Source organism: Camelina sativa, chromosome 11 (assembly GCF_030686135.1).
Source record: "Camelina sativa cultivar CO46 ecotype springtype chromosome 11, ASM3068613v1".
NCBI classification, from domain to species: domain Eukaryota; kingdom Viridiplantae; phylum Streptophyta; class Magnoliopsida; order Brassicales; family Brassicaceae; genus Camelina; species Camelina sativa.
Window position 1 is genome coordinate 6327503 of NC_141890.1, and position 21440 is coordinate 6348942.

The 21440-nt window shown below is 39.9% G+C and overlaps 7 protein-coding genes and 2 long non-coding RNA genes across 9 annotated transcripts; 5 read left to right on the forward strand and 4 right to left on the reverse strand.

Annotated features, from left to right (window-relative positions):
- Positions 1–213: 213 nt before the first annotated feature.
- LOC104722080 (uncharacterized) lies at positions 214–2977 on the reverse strand. The gene is made up of 3 exons (XM_010440187.3): positions 699–2977; positions 484–615; positions 214–393 (listed from the first exon to the last, which is right to left on the reverse strand). Exons 1-3 carry the CDS (start codon positions 2076–2078, stop codon positions 340–342), a joined length of 1566 nt encoding a protein of 521 aa, XP_010438489.2. The 5' UTR covers positions 2079–2977; the 3' UTR covers positions 214–339.
- A 1570-nt stretch (positions 2978–4547) lies between these two features.
- Positions 4548–7087, forward strand: LOC104722082 (expansin-B3). The gene is made up of 4 exons (XM_087472142.1): positions 4548–5137; positions 5256–5556; positions 6091–6220; positions 6513–7087. Exons 1-4 carry the CDS (start codon positions 4975–4977, stop codon positions 6714–6716), a joined length of 798 nt encoding a protein of 265 aa, XP_087328268.1. The 5' UTR covers positions 4548–4974; the 3' UTR covers positions 6717–7087.
- Positions 6989–8665, reverse strand: LOC109127702 (uncharacterized). The gene is made up of 2 exons (XR_002034243.2): positions 8376–8665; positions 6989–7829 (listed from the first exon to the last, which is right to left on the reverse strand). It is a non-coding gene; the product is annotated as an uncharacterized LOC109127702 (long non-coding RNA).
- Positions 8666–9261: 596 nt separating this feature from the next.
- On the forward strand, positions 9262–9913 carry LOC104722081 (uncharacterized). Its single transcript, XM_010440188.3, has one exon. The coding sequence runs from the start codon at positions 9475–9477 to the stop codon at positions 9733–9735; it is 261 nt and encodes an 86-aa protein (XP_010438490.1). The 5' UTR covers positions 9262–9474; the 3' UTR covers positions 9736–9913.
- Positions 9907–11972, forward strand: LOC104722083 (uncharacterized). The gene has a single exon (XM_010440190.3). The coding sequence runs from the start codon at positions 10526–10528 to the stop codon at positions 11768–11770; it is 1245 nt and encodes a 414-aa protein (XP_010438492.1). The 5' UTR covers positions 9907–10525; the 3' UTR covers positions 11771–11972.
- LOC104722084 (external alternative NAD(P)H-ubiquinone oxidoreductase B1, mitochondrial) lies at positions 11932–15028 on the reverse strand. Its single transcript, XM_010440191.3, has 9 exons — positions 14718–15028; positions 14138–14396; positions 13838–14044; positions 13503–13753; positions 13095–13419; positions 12738–13001; positions 12525–12646; positions 12320–12439; positions 11932–12225 (listed from the first exon to the last, which is right to left on the reverse strand). The coding sequence occupies exons 1-9, from the start codon at positions 14795–14797 to the stop codon at positions 12138–12140; spliced, it is 1716 nt and encodes a 571-aa protein (XP_010438493.1). The 5' UTR covers positions 14798–15028; the 3' UTR covers positions 11932–12137.
- Positions 15029–15880: 852 nt separating this feature from the next.
- LOC104722085 (uncharacterized) lies at positions 15881–17440 on the reverse strand. The gene is made up of 2 exons (XM_010440192.3): positions 17002–17440; positions 15881–16689 (listed from the first exon to the last, which is right to left on the reverse strand). The coding sequence occupies exons 1-2, from the start codon at positions 17369–17371 to the stop codon at positions 16001–16003; spliced, it is 1059 nt and encodes a 352-aa protein (XP_010438494.2). The 5' UTR covers positions 17372–17440; the 3' UTR covers positions 15881–16000.
- LOC104722086 (uncharacterized) lies at positions 17051–20406 on the forward strand. The gene is made up of 6 exons (XM_010440193.3): positions 17051–17983; positions 18097–18768; positions 19111–19560; positions 19646–19818; positions 19895–20078; positions 20170–20406. Exons 1-6 carry the CDS (start codon positions 17591–17593, stop codon positions 20260–20262), a joined length of 1965 nt encoding a protein of 654 aa, XP_010438495.1. The 5' UTR covers positions 17051–17590; the 3' UTR covers positions 20263–20406.
- A 131-nt stretch (positions 20407–20537) lies between these two features.
- Positions 20538–21372, forward strand: LOC147933686 (uncharacterized). The gene is made up of 4 exons (XR_015571270.1): positions 20538–20766; positions 20847–20917; positions 21004–21081; positions 21176–21372. It is a non-coding gene; the product is annotated as an uncharacterized LOC147933686 (long non-coding RNA).
- Positions 21373–21440: the final 68 nt, after the last annotated feature.

Consider the following 21440-nt stretch of genomic DNA (forward strand, 5'->3'; position numbering starts at 1 on the left):
AGTGGATTGGGATTGGAATTGGAATTAGCTGGTTTGATTAAAAGCATAGACTAGACTGAGATGGGTCGGTCTGCACGAGACAATCCCTCATTCACGGGATCCATTTTTTCTAACTTCAAAAGTTGTAATTTATTTGCCTACCTTGATTTAGTTTTTTTTAAATGTTCGAATTTTTCTTCTCGGTATCTATAGACCAAAATAAAAAAGAGTGAATTGGGCTTCAAAGAAGTAATCAATCAGATAGTAACAAAGTAAATGTAAATTTACAGAGAACTATAAAACGTGAGAGACGAAGCCCTTATTTACACAACAGGAAGAGGAAATGAATTGTTTCCTACATTACAACTCTACTCGGTAGAAACGAACCAGTTTCATCATCTGTACCCTCTCCTCCTGCATATCATCCACATTTTTACGTTTTCATTTACCATTATAAGACGATCAAAATGGTCCAAATCGGATTTGTGGTGCGATAATATTTACCTGAACCGGAACCTGACCAGACTCATCAGGCTGCTGCGGAAAATGAAATCCTGTTGAGCAATTCTTCAACCTCTCCGGATTTTTCACCCATGCTTTCCTACCTTCGCTCACTTTCACCTGGAACCTCCATGTCTACCAATTCATATACAAAAATATGTAATGTTAGATTCAAACCCGTTAAGAAAACGGCTATTTGAGATAGTGAGTGTGTATACCTGAGAAAGCGGAAACGTGTCTCTCTCAATCACACCTCCTTCAATGTTTATGCCGGTGCCTTGGCATTCTGGACAGAACACCGAAAATATTTGCCAGCTCACGTCGTTTGCCAACTGATTCCACTTCACACCAGTCTGACCACTATGCTTTGTGCATCTCTTTTTGCCTTTTCCACTCACCATCTTGCTCCCAAGTATTTCACTCTCACAGAAGAGAAACCAATGTACAACACAAGACACGTGAAATAGGTGAAACGCCCCCAGGAGGTTTCTGCTGCCGCACACAAGATTCCCTGTCTTTAAGTTTAGTATTGCTGCCGCATCTTTCCCTGGAAGCATCTTTTGCTTACAGACTTCACATATTCTTTCAGAAAATATCCGCTGTTGCCTCCTCAGCTCTCGTCTTACAGTTCTGTTCTTCACGACTCTTTTGCTCATGAGACTATCATCATAATCAGCAATTAGAGCTCTTGAAGAGTTTGAATTACGACCTGAAGAAACCTCCTCAGAAGAGTCATACTGATTACACAGAGATTCACTGGTGTCCTCTGGATCCGAAAAAGACTTCTTTCTCTTCCTGCAACTGTCCTCGCCGTTACATGATTCTGGTGACTGACTAGATGTGAGAAGTCGGCTCGGATCATCGAGCAAACCCAGCCTACCCAAATTGTAGAAGTAGGAGAACGTAACGATAGCAAAGTCATGATCTGGGACCGTAGCCTTCTCCTCATCAGAAGGACCCTCATCTCCTAACCACTCGCACCATAGTTTATCAATCCAAGTTGTGCGTCCTTTGGTTTCAAACAACCTGGCAGCTATTCTTCCAAAGCCAATGAACTTTGCTTCCACATCAAGAGTTTTCTCCTTGATCAGCACACCAGAAATTATCAGATTATCCGCACAGTGACTAGGTTCATCATCAGAAACCTCAGCAGGCTGGTTATCCCCATTTGATTCAATGACCCTGTTGTTATCATACTCGACAATAGCAAATCTTTCTTCATCTCCGCAATGCTGCAACTGACAGGGAACATCTTCGCCACCAGCGATTGGAGTTTTATCTTCTTCTGTTGCTCCAGTTGAACTATCAAAGAAAAGGACACCATCGCTGAAAGGCCAAGGATTCGTTCCAAGAAGTGTGATCCTAGCACATGCCAACCTCTCCTTGTGAAGGTTACCATTCAAGTGTCCAAGCAAGATTGTGTCGCTGTAGCATGGAGCAAGACACAAAGTGCAGAAGAATACGAAACGTTTGCCATCCTCACGTAGCTCAATGTACGTGTGCCCTTGTAACCTCAGATTCTTCAGAGTAGTTTTAGCCAACTGCTCTTTCAAATTGACAGTAGTCTTTTGTAACCCTAATTCAGTCTTATCAGCCATTTCAGAGATCCAGCAAAGACAAAAAACAACTTCACGATTCAACAAAACCTAAAAATAAGAAATCCCCAAATTCCACAAGTCTGAAAACCCTAAAGTGTTTGAGAGTTCGAAACAAACCCTAACAAGTCACAATTCCCACTAAACACAAACTTCTAAACCCGTAACGAACAAATTGTTCACCACTGACCTAGAAAAAAAAAGACGCTACGAGCTTCGATTGGATCTCGGAATTCAGATGCAAAGAGTAAAAAAAAAACAAACCAAAGGGAAGAAGAAGATACGAATCAGCACAAATTGTTTCCACATATTCGAGGCATATTCGGCACAGGACTTTTAGAGAATCGTTTCATTCGAACACCGGCGAAAAGGTCAACGCGAGGAACAGAACGATGAAGATGATGGAGAGAAGAACGCGAGTCCATCGCTGCCAACATTTTCATGTATTATTTCACGCGGAACTCGCCAACACAAGAAGAAGAAGAAGAAGAAGAAGAAGAAGAAAAATCTCTCTCGGAGGAATCTGGATTGACCGGAGAACGGAGAAGAAACGACGGAGAATTGAGCTAAGAGAAGAAAGAAAAAAAAAAATTGTTTTTAACCGAAATTGAAGAGAGAGGAGGAGAGACTCGTGTGAAAACTAATTCTTGTATTTAATATTATTCACGAAAAGCAGGTGTGTGCCATTTACTAACCGTTGGATTTAACATGGACGGTTGAGATGTAATTTTGAGCTTTTATTATAGGTGTGGGAGATTCGAATTTTCCGAAAGGAGATGCTCTCGTCCCGAGATGAGATTTGGATAAACTTCAACATAATTTAATTAACAATTAAATGAATAAACTAATTTTCCACTTTATATTAAGTTCGACTCCCTAGCGTTTTAATCTTTTCGGCATTCAACCCCTAACTTTAGTTATCTTTTACATTTAACCCCACATCTTGTATTAATAACACACGCAACATTGTTTTTTTCTTTCTTTCTAAGGCCTGTTTTTAAATTGGGCCGAGAGTGACTGTTAGGTGGCCCAAACGGAGAAGAGAACCAAGGTGAGAAGTTTTAAACCGGCTTGTAACGAAGCAGAACGAGACACGGAATCAGAGCATCCTTCGTTCTGATTCTTCCTATATACGAATAAGATCTATGACAAGACATTCACTCAATAAAATACTCCTTATGAAAAGATAGGACCAATCCTGCTAAGTCGTCACTTGTTTGTCGAGCTGTCTGCAAACAAATGAAAAATAAGGAAACTGTTTTAACAAAACTACTTGTTGATGGTTTGTCATAGATCTGTTACCTCTTTAGCTGCATTACGGTTTGTTACCTCTTGAGTCTTGTCAATCACTATTTGAAACTAGGTTCTACTACATTTAGTAATTTAGTTTATAATGCTGGATTCAAAGACCGGTTATGTAGATGGTAAATAGTCTTAAGTCAAAGTCTGGTGTAAATTGGAAGAATGGTAGAGAGGGTTTGGTGGGAGCGAGGGAGAATGACATGATTCTGATGTGAACTGGATAAGATTCGAATGTACAATTAAACCCGCCTAATTAATTATTCATTTACTTCATGTGAATCAGTTGTACATTTTGACTTTTAAACACCACTCTTTCACATTCTATAATCGTCTAATAATAGTACTTAAATCAATAATTAGTACACAATTGACGAACTGATTCTAATTTTTCTGTGTAGTAACTAAATAAGGCAATGATTCGAAAACTCTGATTACAAAAAGACTACACATGGAGAGAAATCTTTTAAGTAAAAACTTTGCAAGCATTATTTGAGTGCATATATACACCAAACAAATCAGTCATGTCTATTTATATATTTTTTGGCACTACGCTTTAAAATACAATCATTTTTTTAGAAACCGTAATTGACGCTACAAATATCTCCTTTTTTAAGTTTTATACTTTTATTTTTTTCCCCATAGCTTTAAGAAAGTAACGTCACATAAATGCAGGGTTGTATAATACAAAAATAGAAGAGAGTTAGTAGTCATGTGCATTGTGATAAAACAATCAAATCGTGGATCCACTTTTATAATTTTATTCCGGCCTGAATGATATATAGTTATAATCTATTGCCCCACCAAAGTAATTCTAACAACAACAACAACAAAAACCTAATTTGTCATTAGTAAGCTAAGGTGGTTGTTCGTTACATCATACAGATTTGCGCGAAAACCGTTAACATTATTATATATATATATATATACTGTTTTCCAATATTTATAATGAAATGATTGATACGTTGTGCGCACGAGATTGGCCATCAAGATTTCGTTTGCGTAAAATATCCATTACTCCATTCAACTACATTCATTCATTCATAGATACATATACTAGTTATTATTATATAGTATAAACGTTACTAACAAAATATTTGTTATCTTCGTAACCAAATAAACATCAATAAAATAAATGAATGAAACATATCAATTGAAGAAGAATTAAAGATTGAGTCAGGCGACTCTCTCTCTCTCTTAACGGATTCTTATTCTCTACGACAGAATCATGCGGGAAATTTCAACGGTCGAATCTTTTCAATTACCAAAACACCCTTTTAGGTCCCCTCCTGACAATGACACGCAGGATCGTGCGAAATCGACGCCTTAACTGTCGGTGGGTCCTTATTCCTAGTGGCATCTTACCGTAAATAACACCAATGGCTAAGGGACTAAACCGGGAAAAAACTTTACAAAACAAAAAGAGAAACCACAGAAAGCAAACTGTTTGCTTCTACTTTCTTTGGTCTATATAATAACAACAACAACACTGACATATCAATTCTTACATAACTCTCTCTCTCTCACTAACTGTCGGTAAACTAACTTCTTCACCTTTTCCGGCTCCGATTCTGCTCGGGAAAATAACTCCGGCAGAGAAATGCAGCTCTCTCCGGTCATGTTAGCTACATTCTGCATTGTTGTCCTGCAGCTTCTTGTTGGCTCGTCCGGTTTGGCTACGACCCATCGCCACATGTCCAGCTCTCGTTGGCTTCCCGCAGTCGCTACCTGGTACGGAAGCCCCAACGGCGACGGCAGTGACGGTAATTTTATAACACATTATTAATTGAATACCGTCACACTCTAGTCCCTAGACACGATAAACTAATTAATTAATTATTAATTTATTATAAACGACCGGAATTGCGTATAAAAATGTAGGAGGAGCGTGTGGGTACGGTACGTTGGTGGATGTGAAGCCGTTACATGCGAGGGTTGGAGCGGTGAATCCTATCCTCTTCAAAAACGGTGAAGGCTGCGGCGCTTGTTACAAGGTTCGTTGCTTGGACAAAAGCATTTGTTCCAGGAGAGCCGTTACCGTCATTATCACCGATGAATGTCCCGGCTGCTCTAAAACTAGCACTCACTTCGACCTCAGTGGTGCTGTCTTCGGCCGCTTGGCTATTGCCGGTGAGTCTGGCCCTCTCCGTAACCGTGGACTCATCCCCGTCATTTACCGCCGGTACGTATGTATATTTATCCTCATTTATTTTTGTTGATAAAGATATACTAGTTCTCAATATTATACTCTCTCCGTTTCAAAATATAAGATGTTTTAGAGAAGTTTTTTTTTTCATGTTTTTAATTTTCTATGCAACTTTTAGATTAGTTTAGTATTTTATATTATGCGATATTGTTTCTAATTGGTTAAACTTATTAAAAGTATAAACTTTTTAATGTGTGTGTTTTAGTTAAAATAAAATGTAAAGAGTATTTAACGCTTATTCTCATTCAATAACTAACTCGTGACAGTGCACGAGCAGATTAAAAAAATAGGAATTATTTAGGTAATGGGGCTAAACAGGGGTAAACAATTAGTTTTTTTTTAACAATTGGGTGTGAATGTATTAAACAAAAGAGGCAAATTAACGGCGATCTCGTTTTTTTATGGTCCCAACCATTTTTGACCATTGACCATATGATGTGTGTATCTATCTCTTTTTTCTCGCTGATATGTTTTAGTTTTACTCTTCTTCTTTTGCATAATAAAATAAAGGACGGCATGCAAATATAGAGGGAAGAACATAGCGTTCCATGTGAATGAAGGATCAACTGATTTTTGGCTATCTCTGCTAGTTGAGTTTGAAGACGGAGAAGGTGACATTGGCTCCATGCACATTCGCCAAGTAACTCTTCTTTTCTTAATAACCAAACTGCACTCACTTCTTTAACTTTCCTTTTTCTTACCACAAAGTCACTTCCACTTCAAAAGTCTTGCTTTATTTATAGTACTAAATAAGAAAAAGGATGAAAAGATCTTAGTGGAGTGAGCATAATGATGAATCTTTATTGACCAACTAGCTTGAAAAGGCACACCACACCATTCAAAAGTCTTCTAAAAAGTAACAATAAAACAGACTCAAAAGTGTAAAGACTAAAGACTGATGGGTTTTCTCGTGTTCTGAATGTTTGGTGCAGTCAGGAGCTAGGGATTGGTTAGAGATGAAGCACGTATGGGGAGCCAACTGGTGCATCGTTGGAGGACCACTCAAGGGACCATTCTCCATCAAGCTCACCACTTTGTCTGCCGGTAAAACACTCTCAGCCACCGACGTTGTCCCTAGAAACTGGGCTCCCAAAGCAACTTACACTTCCCGCCTCAACTTCTCCCCCGTCCTCTGAACCAACTGATCTTCTACATAGTCAAAGACCATAAGATACCTACTACTACTTGTGTGATCATTTTTTTTTTCGAAGAGAGAAACAGAGAGTGACTGCTAGCCGTGGGATGACAAGAAAGAAAGTTCATCCTAATCCAACGGCTCTTGCGTTCTCTCCTCTTCCTTGTGTTGTGGATTTGTGTGTTGTTTGCGTGTGATGTGTGATGTGTCGGTGAGGGTGTTAGGAGTCAATGTAGCCATCTCCAAAGGGGAGATAGAGCTAGGAGTAGTATATGGTGGTGTCATGTCTGTTTTTGTTTCTATATAATCCTTGTCACTATCTCTTTCTATTATGGGACATGACATAATATATCACATGAATATTTATCACTATCTCTTTCTATTGTGGGACATTACACAATAATGTATCATATGAATATTCAGCACACTACTTTAGAGAGAGCATTGAATTTGTACCAGAATCTCCAGAGTATATATCTCTTCTTATGTTCCTCTCTTGAAACCCAATAAGTATAAAATAGTCTCCGAAGCTTCACGTTCCACTCAGTTTCAGAACTGCGTCTCTGTGTTTGTTCCTAACTGATTTTGGCTCCTAACAGTTGTCCTGACATCGGTTTTCACTTTTAGTATCCTTTTTCCCTGTTTTTATTGGAGACTTAGGATGGAGGAAGTGGCATTATTATACGTGGTGGAAAATTCGTCTTGAGCTTCAAGAAACACAGCCACATTATTGTTTAGTCACCCCAGGTTTAGGATCCTAACTAAATTAACCATCACTGAAGGTTGCTTGTTCTTCTCTATGTTTTTCTTAATGTTGGGAACCACACATGGGAAGATTGCTTTCCAGCAGTGCTTGTCAACTTATTTGTAGAACTTCTCTTGGTTAGCCAAGAAAAGCTACAAGAGACAAAATCCACTCAAGTGGTACATATGGCAGAAACCTGAAAAAAAAAAAAAAAGTGAAGTCAGAGCAAAGTGCCAGTTTACTGCATAACCTTCTCCCTTTCACGGTCATTAGCCTTGTTGGTCGCAAGTGATGTTCTTGTTCCCTTTTCTTATACAAAGCTTTCTTGAGTTCTTCCGCTTGAGCTATGATCTGATCATGCATTTCCTTCTGTCCACAAAGTGAAATGGTGTTTTAACTTGACCAACTAGAGCCAAACATTAAGATCAAACATTGAAATATAGTCCTTATATGCTAAAAGTCATGGTCAGGACTCATGATTATAGTATCATCAGAGACTAGAACTGCTTATAACCAAACTATAAGATAGATAGTTTGACAAGACAATAAATGTGATGACATAGTTATAACAAGAAGAAGCAGACATGGCTTATCTATATTATCACAAGATTGATATCACTTATAAGAAAAAATACTATCAGAATCACCGAAGATAATTACATCTGAACTACTCAACTATATATATACACATAACATATTACGCAGGGTCTTAATTCAAAACAGATTAATGGAGGAGGCTTCCAACATTGGAAAAGATAGAGATAGTTTATAATCGAGGAGGATCTTTACAGTAGTTGTATTTAGATGCAGAAAACAGACTTTCATCATTACGTTCAAAACTTTGCTTGGTAAAGAAGGCTTAGAAGATCTAGTTATAATAAGAAGTGGAGTGAACGTCGAGAACAGAGCACTGACCAGCGTAGAAACACTATTTCTGAATCTCGTTATGGATCTGGAAGCATCAGACTCGAACATTGAGTCAGCTCCATGAGGAAGGAGATCCAAATCCGTAGCCTTACGGTAAAGAGAAGCCTTCACGGTGGTTGATGGGCCGGAAAGTATTTAGTCATCAAAACTGGCCAAGCTTTTATAGATGGGATGCACGTTTTTTCAGCCTTTGCTCTAAAACGGTGTCGTTTGTTTAAACACCGGAAAAGGATAATAGTACTAATCTCTCTCTCTTTTTATAAAGTTGCAATCTCTCTAAGCATACATTGTGTATCCTAGTTAATGTCTTAATGAGGTACTTTTTTGTTCCACCTCCACAAACCAAAGAGCTCTGATTGGTTGTATTGAATTAAAACCACTTATTAGCAAATAGAATTGTTGTTTAAGACGCACGTGAAGACGCACGTGACGACCCAATAAGCGGCTTACACGTCAACGAACCCCTCGTGGGACTCTCCGCCCGAGTCCTCTTCTAGGAGGCATCCCCACATAATGTAGCCAAAGTATTGTTTTGGCCTTACCCATGGCTACATTTACATTTGATGAGATAAAACAAAACAAACAAGAGACAATTTACATTAAAAACTCAAATAACACCAAATTAAAAAAAGAAAGAAAAAAGAGTGGGACCTACACGGGTGGGGGAATCGATAATTGAAGCAAACAAAGGAGGGTGATGGATGACTCATCTTGAGGATAGGACCCTCTAAGGTCGCCACTTGGTACCTTCCTTACTCAGCCACTTTCAATTTCTCTCGAGATTTTCACGTGTAAATCTATCTCTCTCATCAATATCGCTTTAACAAAACCTGGATCCCACCCACTAATCCATTCCACGGTATCGCTATTTTTTTTTTTTAAGATCTTTTCAAAGTTACATATTTACCCTCACTCTCATACCCCTTCTGGCTATAAGTACCAACCTCACCCCATGCTTTACCTTCCTACAAAAATCATCCATTTACAGAAAAATTAAACAACAGCAGCTTCTCAAAGTCTTTCAAAGCTTCTTAAAGGTTTCTCCAATTCACCAAGATATTAATTATATACCAATAAAAAAAACAACATGAGTTATCTGAACAAGATTTGGATGGCAGCTTCATTCGTAGCAGTTCAAGGAAACGCCGATCACGGCGTCAAGTTGAAAAGCGGAATCACCTCCGCTCACCGTCTCCAACGCAGGCTTTCCTCCGATCTTCGTCCTCTCGCCGCCGCTGATCTCGCCGGAGACAGTATCCCAGCTGAAGAAAGACGTCGTAACTCTTCTTCAACCCCCGATGAGTCTCTCCGCCAAGTCATGTACCTCAACTGCTGGGCACAAGGCTAAATTCTTAAAGTACGTCTCCCCATCTTCAAATGATGGTGATAGATGACAACGCTTATGATGAACGAACCCGCTTGAGTCAGATTCTTGATGCAAACTGTATATATAAGTTTGGTTTCATCTCTGATGGTTGACTCGCGCCGCTGTTCATGGCTCGCTTGAGTCATGTTTTTTTTTTTTTTTTTTTTTCTGGATGCAACTGTATATAGTTTTGGTTACATCTATGTGAATACTAGAAATGTTTGAAAAAATCAAAGCAAGCGTTTCGATTCGATTATGCAAAACTCTTTTATCTGGAATCTTGATTGCGATTACCACTTAATTCAACTTTATCCACAGTGAATTGCGATTATCTCAATTTAAATAAATCAAAATAATCCCAAAAGATTCCAAAACCATCGTTATCCAATGAGACATACAGGTCAGTCACTCCATCATGTTATTTATTTATTTAAGGTGGTTGTCATTATTGAGAGTTTGGTCTATTGTTGTACCAAATGAATAATTTATTCACAGGCCCAAATATATCTCAATAAACCATTGGGCTATATTGGCCCAATAGCCCATTTATATAACCTCTCGCTTTAAACGAAATCGGAGCGTGTCAGGTTTCATCCAACGGTTCAAATCTCACGACGCTCCTCACTAATGGAGAAAATAATGAGTAACGTCTCTCATTCATTTCCCAACGGTCAAATAAATCCTCAAGAAATACTCAGCTTCTCTCCCTTCTCCATCTTCATCCTCAAGTGTCCAAAGTCTTTACTCCAAAACCCTAAATTCAATCAAGAAAATGACTTCAATCGAGGCTACAGAAACGGTTAACGCTCCTCCAAAGCTTCAGATCTGGAACAACGCCGCTTTCGACGATGGAGATTCCCAGATTACTTCCGCCATCGAAGAAGCTACTTCTTGGTCTTCTCAACTCAACGAATCATTCGATTCCGATGGTATCAAAGAGAATCATTTCTCAATTTCGGTTTCCTCTTCGCTCCAGTCCTCAGTCTCGATCACCACCGATCAAGAAGCAGCAAAAGCAGCTCCGTCGGCGAAATCCAAAACCGTCAAGTCCAAATCCGCCGCGGATCGGAGTAAACGAGACATCGATGCAGAGATCGAAGAGGTAGAGAAAGAGATCGGACGGTTATCGACGAGATTGGAGTCGCTCCGATTAGAGAAGGCTGAGCAAACGGCGAGAAGCGTCGCTATTAGAGGAAGAATCGTCCCGGCGAAGTTTATGGAATCTCAGAAACCAACAGTCAGATTCGATGATTCGTCTCTCCAAGGATCCAAATCAAGAAGAGGCGTTAGTCTTGGACCGGCGGAGATATTCAATTCCGGGAAGAGATCCGAAACTGTGACTCCGATTCAATCGGCTCAGAATCGTCGCAAGTCTTGTTTCTTTAAGCTTCCTGGTATAGAGGAAGGCAAAATGACGAACAGAGGTAATAATAATAAAGGAAGAACGAGTTTGAGTCTGAGTCCAAGATCTCGTAAAGCCAAGGTGATGACGGCGGGTCAGAAGCAAGCAGCGACGACTGTGGGATCAAAGAGAGCGGTGAAGAAAGAAGAAGGTGTTTTTTCGTTGATCCAGCCTAAGAAGCTATTCAAAGACGATGAAAAGAATGTTTCTTTGAGGAAACCATTGAAACCTGGGAGGGTTGTTGCTAGTAGGTATAGTCTAGTGAGTAAGACGCAGCAGGGTGGAGGAGAGAAAGATGTGAGGAAACGTTCGTTGCCTGAGAATGAAGAGAAAGAGAATCATAACAGGTCGGAGAAGAGAAGAGCTTCTGATGAGAATAGCAAGAGTGAAGGGAGAGTGAAGAAGAGATGGGAGATTCCGAGTGAGGTTGATCTTTATAGCAGTGGTGTGAATGATGTTGATGAGACTCCTATATGTGAGAAGCTACCTAAGATCAGAACGCTTCGTCGTCTTGGAGGGAGCCCTCGTGATTCAGGTGCTGCTAAAAGAGTTGCTGAATTACAAAGCAAGGATCGTAGTTTCACTTTTTGCCAGCTTCTGAGGTTTGAAGAATGAATGAATGTTCCGGTCTATCAAAATTGAACCTCAACTCTTGTTGTGGTTACTTGATTGTGAATTTGGTTGGTTTTGATTTGTTTTTCTGCTTGCTTGCATCTGAATTGTAGAGCAATGAATCTTTGTTGGAATGCTAAATGTCTTTTCTAAATACACAAAGATTTTTGTTATCTTTTGTAAATGATGAAAGATTCTTTCAAAAGGTTTTGCTTTGCCAAAAACAAACAAGAAGGTTATATAATCACAAGGATGGCGCCACAGCTTTGTGAGATTTACACCAAAAAACAAACAACACAGAGAGAGAGAAAATCTTTTGGTTCTCCTTAAAGACAATCTCACAAACACATAACAAATTTGCAGTAATGTCTCAGATACGGCTTGAATCCCTCCCGAATATGTACCTCCTTGTCCAGTCTGACACCACCAGAGCCCTTGTTCGCCAGCTAACTTGCTTGCTGCATTCACCACATCATTTTTGTTTCATCTGTTCAACCCTTAATTTTCTATACATCTGATATAATGAATCATAAGAGTTTCTTGCTATTTTACCTTGCATAAACAGAATACCAGAGCCACTGGGTGCTTTTTCCAGCTGAAACCCAGTCTCCAGGTAGTTCAGCAGCTGCTTGGTCCCCTCCCAATGGAGCAAATTGTCCAAAGTGCTTGTACCTGTAATCAAGCACAGAGGTTGCATCTCTATATCTTCAAAAGTTTATGAGGATGCATGGTCCTGAGTTCATTAGATTAGACATACTGGAAGGGGCGAAACTGATGATGCCCGCCGGTTCTGAAGCGCTTAGGACCTTCAGGTTGCTCTTTACACTGCTCCATCCTGTTGAAGCATTTTGCAAGATAAGCCCCTTGTTGGGCAGCGACCTATACAAACAAACAAGCAGATCATAGATCATTGACCCAGAGTTCCTTGACACAACCCATGATTATACGCATTGGTGAAGGCACCAGGTACCTGAGCAGTTGCAGGCAGGGTCTTCATCTGTGTATCAACCTCTGAGAGAGCCAATTTGAATGCCTCGATGTCTACTTCTTTCCTTTCATTTCCTTCAGAATCAGCCAGCAGGTCGTTAACATTCCTCATATGCTTGCTTTTCAGGTACAACTCCACCTGCGGGTACCTCACAAGGATATCATCAACCACGTCTCGCAACTCTTCCATGGTCAAGGTTCCTGAGTTGTCCACATCTGCAGCTTTGAATATGTTTGCAATATCCTCCTAAAGTAATCACAACATCTATCAAGGTTCAGCATGCATCAACAGTCTAACGGAACAACATCAAACAGTCTAATGGGTTCACAGAGTACAAACCGTGATTTTGCGTTGAGCTATAGAAGCACAATCGCCAACTGCATAAACATTCTCACATCCTTTCACTTGTAACCACTCATTAGTTGCCAACGCACGTCTGCCTCCTTGCTCAACTTGCTCCATGAAGTCGCTGATAACCGGACGGGTTCCAACTCCAGTGGACCACAATATCAATCCATGAGGAAGACTTACGACTTCTCCACTTGATTTGATTTTCACAGTGATATCCTTATCAGACACAGAAAGCACACGCATTCCTGTCTGAACATCAATACCATCTCGCAGGAACTTTTGCTCAGCAAATGAACTGATACGTTCATCAAATCTGCAAACAACCATTTAGTCAAACTCAAGCTTGGCTGAAAAAATGGCGAAAAGGATCCACACACAGTGTTGTTTTCTACTTACGAATTCAAAATATGATCTCCAGATTGAATGAGTGTTATTTTCACGAGCTCTTTTACTGACGGGTATATTTTGGTGACATCTTCTTGAATAAAGTCATGTAGCTCAGCTGCAAACTCCACACCAGTAGGACCTCCTCCCACAATAACAAAATGAAGCTTTCGTCGTCTTTGTTCCTCAGTGAGACCAGGAAGGAGTGCTTTTTCAAAACAATCTATCACTCCTCTACGAATCCTCTGTGCATCCTCTACTTCCTGCAGTGTTTATTTTGTTTATATGAATTGAAGTATGAAACTGGAAGAATTATAAAAATCACAACTTGAAACCAATGAAGTTACCTTGAGAAAATGGCAGTTCTCACGTACACCAGGAGTGCCAAATGTGTTGACTTGTGCTCCCACTGCTACGATCAAGTAGTCATACCCGAGTGAAAAGTCTTGGCTTGCTTCAGGATCATCCTTGAAAACTGGTCGACAGTGAACCTTTTGGTTAACAGGATCGATCTTAAAGCAATCTGCTTCCCACAATTCGATTTCCCCATTTTTCTGCAAACAAACAACAAAGGCTACATAAACTTAGCAGATGATGATGATGCCTCTCTCTGCATACAGTTTGAAAGAGAGATCCAAAGTACATACCTTCTTAGTTATATTACGGACAGACTCCACAATGCTTCTAGCTTCAACAGTTCCACAGGTTACGCTAGGTAACAATGGCGTAAAGGCAAAGTAGTTCTGCGGAGACACAACCTGAACATCGTAGGAAGTTATATCGAGATCTTTAAGGAAAGATATACCAGCCCATCCAGTCCCAAGCACAACTACTTTCTTCTTCTTTTGCTCCTCCTTTTTGTTAACTGCTGTGTTAGAATCAGAGTATGCCACTATACTTCCACCGCTGCAAAATGTGTAAAGAATACACAAAAACACCCTCAATGAGCAACTCCAAAAAGTGATATTTGCCAAACGCACAAAAAAAAGAACAGACAGAACGTTCTGTTCACACCAAGTAAAGAAATAGCTAAAGCTTTACAGAGCAAGCTAATCAGAAGTAGTTCTACACTAGTAACGGTTTTTATGGAGAAGATTAAAAGGCGGTAAAAAGTCAGAGATTCTAAGATACAACGGATTGAGAAAACGAATCATATAAAGCAAAGAAAGGTCCCGACTTTTCGGAAAGCGATGAAAAAGTTAGAATCTTAGGTAGAGACAGTGAAACCTGAGAGTGCCGAGGAGAAGGAGCTTAGAGGCAAGTGGGGCAGATCGAGAAACTCTTCCTAGAGAGGAAAGTAATGTCATTTTTTTTTCTGGTGAAAGCTTGAACAAAAGAGGGTTGATTCTAGGGGGACCAAGTTGAAGAGATCCAGGAGAAACAATGGAGATATAGCTATGACCAAGTATTGAACTTTGATAGAGACTTTTCAGAATCCAGATGTGCTGTGTAAAAAAGTTAATAATTTAAGTACCGACTGATTCAGGTCTTAGTTAATTTTATTTCAAGTTTGCCATGTGGAACTTGTGACAAATTCTAATCAAACTCATTCATTATCGATTTCTTTAACCACCCCTCATGATCATAAGAACTGGGCATTATCTTGTAATTCTGTATTCTGTAATTTTTGAGAACCATTATGTTAACAACCCATACCACAGATTCAATATTTTTTTAGATAGGGTCAGTTTAAGTAGAAATCTCTCAAGAGTCGCAAATATTTAAAACCCGACTAATTCAAGCTGTCCTCGCTTTAAGCCATTCGACCCCATTTCGTATTGGATATGAATAAATCTATTAAACCAGCTTATGCTCAGTCAATAGTTAAGATTGACGGGTGTTCCGAATGATTCTGATGATAATTCGACAATCTCAAACGAAGTACAGATCTGGAAATCAGTAACCAAAAAAAAACCAAACGAATAAATGATAAAAACAAGTGGTTTAGCGGATAATTTTAGAGGCTAAACTATATGATGAACAAGTATGCCTCCACGTTTTAGCACCGCAACTCAATATATGCCTCGATGACTAGCTTTTATTTTCGTGGATTTATATAGAAAATAAGCTAAAGGTGATGTGAGGCAATAAAACTGTATTTAAAAAAACGCAAATCCTTTCTCTCCAACAAAAACCAATACAACAAAATAACAAACAGAGCTTCCAACTATAATAACCAACTAAAATGAAAAACAAATAACAAAGAAAAAGCTGACGAATGAGGTATGAAGAAGAAGAAGCTGACTCTATTATATAGGGTCATTGTGAAGCCCTAATTGTAGCTTTAACCTATATGGACCGTTTCTAACCAGAAAACTATTCCACTAAATGGGCCTTATTTATACGAATGGGTCGTATTAACTATCATTATCCAATCCGCAAAATAATCCTTTTTCTTGTATCTTCAGAAATTTCTCATCAAACATTGGGAGAGCCGGAGAGAGAGGTACAAGTACAAAACACAAACTAGTTTTGATGGTCTCTAAAATTTCTTTGTTACAGCAGAGAATTCAAACAATCATCCAAGTCAAGTGTCTGTATCCAGCCCATTTTGCAGCAAGCCGGACGCCAATAGCCAATGCTGCAGCCAACAACGGTATTGGTGGTGCCCTCCTTAAGTTCTGGCTCTCTTCCTCTGAGGAGGTTTTAGTTGAATTGTGATACATGGCTAGAGCCAGATACCCTGTGATGGCCACTACTCTCACCCATGGTTCCCCTACTCCTGCCAGAACAGCTGCGGAAGGAAGAGCCGAGGTCACATCGTCTCTCTTCTTTATCAACCGGGAATACCCATACAGCCCCAACAAAACAGTCCAGAAGAAAGGCTCTGAGATGTAACTCTGCACAGCTGCGTACCCAACAAGACCCGCAATAGTTACCACATAAGGCTGCTTGCTTATCGAGTTTGGCGCAACAGCTTCTCCTATGGCAAGCACTGATGATGCAAGAAGGATCACCGTGGTTAACTCTCTCACAGGCGTGTAAGCCACAATCCCAGAGTAGAACGCACGGATACTGTACACTGCAGTCTCAACAAGGCTGATGAGAGAAGTGATGGGATCGCCTATAAAGTGGAAGACAAGAGCCAATGCGAACTTGGAAAGGTCTCCTACAAACCCAAGGATAGCAAAAGCTGCTTTTCTCCAGTTGGATAGCTCAAACAAGACTACTCTCCACGCATACATAAGAAACCCTAACGCTGCAACAGGTGATCAAGATGTTACTTAATCTATCCACAAAGAATATATTCCCCTGATCCAACTATGCAACAAGGTAGGTGAAATACACAAGAACCCTCGAACTAATAGACTAATATTCAAATAATCCATCAATTTACAATCTAAAAGGGAGAAACTAAAACCAATCAAACTCTAAATCAGAAACGCTCCAGCAATTGAGAACAGAACAACATCAAAAATGGAATTTTTAAATCCAAAATTTGATCTTTCCGGTTTAATTCGAGTTGTTAGAAGAATACCACTCAAACTAAGGTAAAGGTAATGGAAAGTACCAACAAAGCAAGGCCATATAACAGGGCTGTCCGGAGCTTCTTTGGTCAAATATCTGAATCTATCAGGCATCGTGCTCTCTCGCCTCGCAAATCGCTCCGCCTCATCTTCAATCTCACCCTTTGGTGCATTTTCTTTCTCGCACCTCGTCGAAACCCTAAGTCTAACACTCAGAAACTTCCCCGGAACCCCGAAACCACGGAGACTTCCGCCGGCATTTGAAAACTGCGGCAGTGGAGCAAGTGTGAGCTTATTATCACCACTAAGATAAGAAAGCCGCGACACAGGAGAAAAAGGAATACGAGAATTGAGGCAGAAGATGGAAGAAGAAGAAGAAAAAAAAAGAGATGAAGAGAGAGCTAAGAGCGTCATCGTCGTCCTGACCTGAAGCTTCTAAAGCTTTTCCCAAGAAGAACAAATACACTATAGCTCATAGCAGCAGTCAACAATGGGCCATCACATATTGGGCTTAGGCCCATATATCTTCTTACTCTTACGGCCCATATATAATAAGTGAAGAAGAAGGAGAAGAAGCATTAAGCGTTTGCCCTACCGTTACCAGTCCCCGCCGAGAAACGAGTAGCAGCAGCCATGGCCGACGTAGTTCAGTACCGCCTCGAGCGGATGGTTGACGAGCTTGATGATTTAGAGCGTAGAGGAATCTTCACTCGTGCAGAGATTAGTGAGATCGTGAAGCAGAGGCGTAAGTTCGAGTACCGATTAAAGCGTCCGAGCCCACTCAAAGAGGATTTTATAGCCTATATTGACTATGAGGTCAAGCTCGATGAGCTTCGCCTGCTACGTAGGAAAGCGGTGAGGCGTGACTCTACGAAGAGAAAGAAGAAATCGGTTTCTGATTTCGCCGGTGTTGCTAGGATTGTGGAGATTTATAGATTGGCTACTATGAGGTATAAGGGAGATATCAATTTGTGGTTTAGGTATCTCGAGTTCTGTAAACAGAAGAGGCATGGGAGAATTAAGAAGGTAATAAAGCTTTCAAATTTGATATTTTTTAACTGTTTTGTTGATGAGATTTTGGAAGATAGGTATGTGTGGATGATTTAATTTGCGTTTATCTTTATCTGCAACATGTGTAGGCCTTGGCTCAAGCTATTAGGTTTCATCCAAAAGTTGCTGGAGTGTGGATATATGCTGCGGCTTGGGAATTTGATAGAAACTTGAATGTTGCTGCAGCTCGTGCTCTTATGCAGAATGGACTCAGAGCGTGTTCTAACTCTGAAGACTTGTGGGTTGAGTATCTGCGGATGGAACTTACTTACTTAAATAAGCTGAAAGCTCGTAGAGTTGCCCTTGGTGAGGATAAAGGAAGTTTGGTGCGTGACACGAAAAGCGTCGAGGATGAGAAGTGGAAAGATGAAAACAAAGAGTTGTTTATGTCGCTGGATGAGAAAGAAGGGAATGAAAAGGAAGAAAGTGACGACTCTAATGTTGAAGATGTTGAGGATGTGACTGAGAAAGTTGACTTCTTTCGGGAAAAAGGGTCTAATGTTCTTCAGGCTATCTATAGTGGAGCCGTTGAGGCTCTTCCTTCTAGTTTTGACTTGAGGAAGCGTTTTTTGGAGATTCTAGAGGCAATAGACTTGGCCCATTCAGATGAAATCCGGAATACGATTCTAAGTGATCTGAAGCGTGATTTTTCCAAGGATCCTGAATACTGGAATTGGCTTGCTAGACATGAAATGAGTGGTTGCATTAGCAAAGAGAGAAGCCTAGAGTTTGCCAATCCTCAAATGCAAAAGGCTATTCAGGTAAAGCTCATCTCCACTTATGTATATACTTAATAACTAGGAAGTATTAATTTCAGTAAATGCCGAAGTCTGCTGAAAATGGCAGCCATAGTTTTCCGGCACTTCCTTGAAATATACATTATATAAATCAAAGTTTAGTCTTAATTTTCCTCCTACTCTTTTTTGTTTGATCTTGAATTCAAAATCTCTAGTATGATAATGTCGGAGGAGAGGATGGGAGGAACATTGGCTATGGGGGATTTGTCTTTATGAGTGTCCTGTATCGCTCTAGCACATTCTGTTTAGGCTTACTAGTAAAAATAGAACGTCTGATAGGGCTTAAATCTTGTCTCTTGTATGCAGGTTTTTGAAGAGGGCTTGCAAACTGTTACTTCAAGTTCTATGTTTGAGATTTATATAAAGTTTTTGATGGAGGCTATTGTACAGTCAAATGGTGACGATGATGAAAATTCCCTTTTGGCTAATCCGGTTGGGGACTACATTACACATATCATAAACGTGTACCAAAAGGCTGATGAAACCGGGTGTTTGACTGAGGAGCTTGCGGATGAATATGTTTCTCTGTACTTGAAACTGGGAAAGACTCATGAAGGCAAGAAGCTAGCAGAAAAACTTTGCTCTGGAAAATTTACTGCATCAGCTAAGTTGTGGCTTTCAAGAGTTTCCATTGAAATAAGATCACTTTCAGGGAACTCAACTCCTAGTAAAGCAGAATTGCAGACAGTCTTTGAGCTCCTTTCAAATGCTTGGAAGAACGTACCGATCTCAGAATCTGAGAGCCTGTGGCTTATGGTATATGACTAATATATTTTCTAGACAATACTATAGTTTGTTGATATATAAGACTACACTAATTAAAATGCTTATTGTATTGCAGGCTTTTAAGTTCTTTGCTCATCAGGGAACTTATTTTGACAAGCTTGTAGAGATGTCCATCCTAGCAGTAGCCAAAAACCATGGGAGTGACAATGTGTTTTCCCTTGCTTCCACGGTGGTGAAATTTGTTCTTGAAACAAAAGGGAGCCACAGTGCGAGGAAGATATACAAGAGGTGAATCACTACTCCTCCATTTTTAATGAGTCACACATGCCAATTTATTCTCACCACTGTAACCGTAAATTTGCAGGTTCTTGGCTCTTCCCGGTCCCAGTCTAGTTCTATACAAAAATTGCATTGAAATAGAGACCAACCTTTTATCCCTAGGTGATAAAGATAGTCTCAGTAATGCCCGGAAGCTATATGATTCTGCTGTTGCAAGTTACAGTCAAGACGTGGAGCTGTGGAAGAATTACTACTCATTGGAGACAAAGGTAAAGTGGATTCTTAACACCATGACTGAAAATCCATACTATGACTTAATGTTAAGTACTTTACTGACCATGTTTTCGGTGTTGATTGCAGAGGGGAACGTCAGAGACGGCTAACGGAGTGTATTGGCGTGCGAGAAAGACTCTGAAGGATTCTGCGGATTTCGTAGTTGGATCTGATTTGTAGGTAGTTTTATGGAGGAAACACTATGCTTTCCCCGTATTTGTGATCCTTAAGAAGATTTTGGTTGTAAAAAAGCAGAAGACTATGTACTGCTTTATGATTCTAGTTCTACACTAGACACATTTTTGATACAAAAACATGTTGCCATATGCCTGAGTCTTTTTGGTTTCTCCTTTCGCATGAAGACTATTTTGTTGGTTTTTCTAAGACGACCCCTTCAGCCTTCTAAAGGTTGAAATGCGACACCGTTTAGAGTCCAACTAAAAAAATCACTATTACTCGGGTCTCTTTCGTTGTTCGTCCCTTTCCTTTGGGGAGAATCAAACCTGTATCAGATTCGAGCTCGATGTCGTTCTTCGTTCGCCGTGCCACGAGGTTAGCTCAGATTCAATCTCAATCGGCCTCTATTACTCAACGCCGTGGTCTCACCAGTGCCGCTTGTACTCTATCTATGATTGCTTTGGAATCTCTTATCTGATCATTTTCACACAAAAAACAAAAAGAAAGGTTGAAACTTTGGGAAGGTGGCTGTTTCTTTTCGTTTCTTCTCCCAGTACATGAAATCTAAGATATATATTAATGTCCAGGTGATCATGGAGCTGCTAAAGTTAGCTTTTGGGAACAGCCCATGAACCCACGAAACTGGAAAGAGGAACATGTATGTGTTTGTACTTATCTAGTAGTGATATGATGGATTTGTAGGGAGTACCCAAAACGTAGTAAGATTGATTCATGCTTTTGCAGTTTGTACTTATTTGGCTATCCGGTTGGGGTCTGCTTTTCTACAGCGGTTACAAACTCTTCACCGGAGACAAAAAGGAGGTTATACTTATACACTCATTGGTTCTATTACTATACGCTCATTTGCTGCATCATACTTCTACGTTCTTAATTATTCCTCTTCACTTTGCAGCAGCCTGTAAATGCTAATGCTACACAATGAGAATGAAGTACACATCTAATAAATGGAGCTCTGTTTCTGATGAATTTACGATTATACTAGTTTCTCATATCCTCTTTGCCTGGTGAAGACGACTTAGTCTATATGTTAAACCCAACTTGTTTGTTTATAGGGCTGATAATAATACACAAATTATAGAGTATTTTACATCACTTTTTGTTTGGGATTCCATTTGGTAAAAGTATGTTCGAAATAAGAGCTCAGGGCCTTTTGGGTATTA

Bases quoted from the DNA above. Each gene is read 5' to 3' on its own strand.
- LOC104722080 (XM_010440187.3), bottom strand. From the start codon at position 2,078: ATGGCTGATAAGACTGAATTAGGGTTACAAAAGACTACTGTCAATTTG. The intron at 616-698 runs GTATACACACTC...ATGAATTGGTAG, and splicing joins ACACGTTTCCGCTTTCTCAG to ACATGGAGGTTCCAGGTGAA. The intron at 394-483 runs GTAAATATTATC...GATGATATGCAG, and splicing joins CTGGTCAGGTTCCGGTTCAG to GAGGAGAGGGTACAGATGAT.
- LOC104722082 (XM_087472142.1), top strand. From the start codon at position 4,975: ATGCAGCTCTCTCCGGTCATGTTAGCTACATTCTGCATTGTTGTCCTG. The intron at 5,138-5,255 runs GTAATTTTATAA...ATAAAAATGTAG, and splicing joins CAACGGCGACGGCAGTGACG to GAGGAGCGTGTGGGTACGGT. The intron at 6,221-6,512 runs GTAACTCTTCTT...TGTTTGGTGCAG, and splicing joins GCTCCATGCACATTCGCCAA to TCAGGAGCTAGGGATTGGTT.
- LOC104722081 (XM_010440188.3), top strand. From the start codon at position 9,475: ATGAGTTATCTGAACAAGATTTGGATGGCAGCTTCATTCGTAGCAGTT.
- LOC104722083 (XM_010440190.3), top strand. From the start codon at position 10,526: ATGACTTCAATCGAGGCTACAGAAACGGTTAACGCTCCTCCAAAGCTT.
- LOC104722084 (XM_010440191.3), bottom strand. From the start codon at position 14,797: ATGACATTACTTTCCTCTCTAGGAAGAGTTTCTCGATCTGCCCCACTT. The intron at 13,754-13,837 runs GTAACTTCATTG...TAAACACTGCAG, and splicing joins AGAACTGCCATTTTCTCAAG to GAAGTAGAGGATGCACAGAG. The intron at 12,226-12,319 runs GTAAAATAGCAA...TGGTGAATGCAG, and splicing joins TGGTATTCTGTTTATGCAAG to CAAGCAAGTTAGCTGGCGAA.
- LOC104722085 (XM_010440192.3), bottom strand. From the start codon at position 17,371: ATGACGCTCTTAGCTCTCTCTTCATCTCTTTTTTTTTCTTCTTCTTCT. The intron at 16,690-17,001 runs GTACTTTCCATT...CACCTGTTGCAG, and splicing joins TATATGGCCTTGCTTTGTTG to CGTTAGGGTTTCTTATGTAT.
- LOC104722086 (XM_010440193.3), top strand. From the start codon at position 17,591: ATGGCCGACGTAGTTCAGTACCGCCTCGAGCGGATGGTTGACGAGCTT. The intron at 17,984-18,096 runs GTAATAAAGCTT...CAACATGTGTAG, and splicing joins GGCATGGGAGAATTAAGAAG to GCCTTGGCTCAAGCTATTAG. The intron at 18,769-19,110 runs GTAAAGCTCATC...TCTTGTATGCAG, and splicing joins AAATGCAAAAGGCTATTCAG to GTTTTTGAAGAGGGCTTGCA.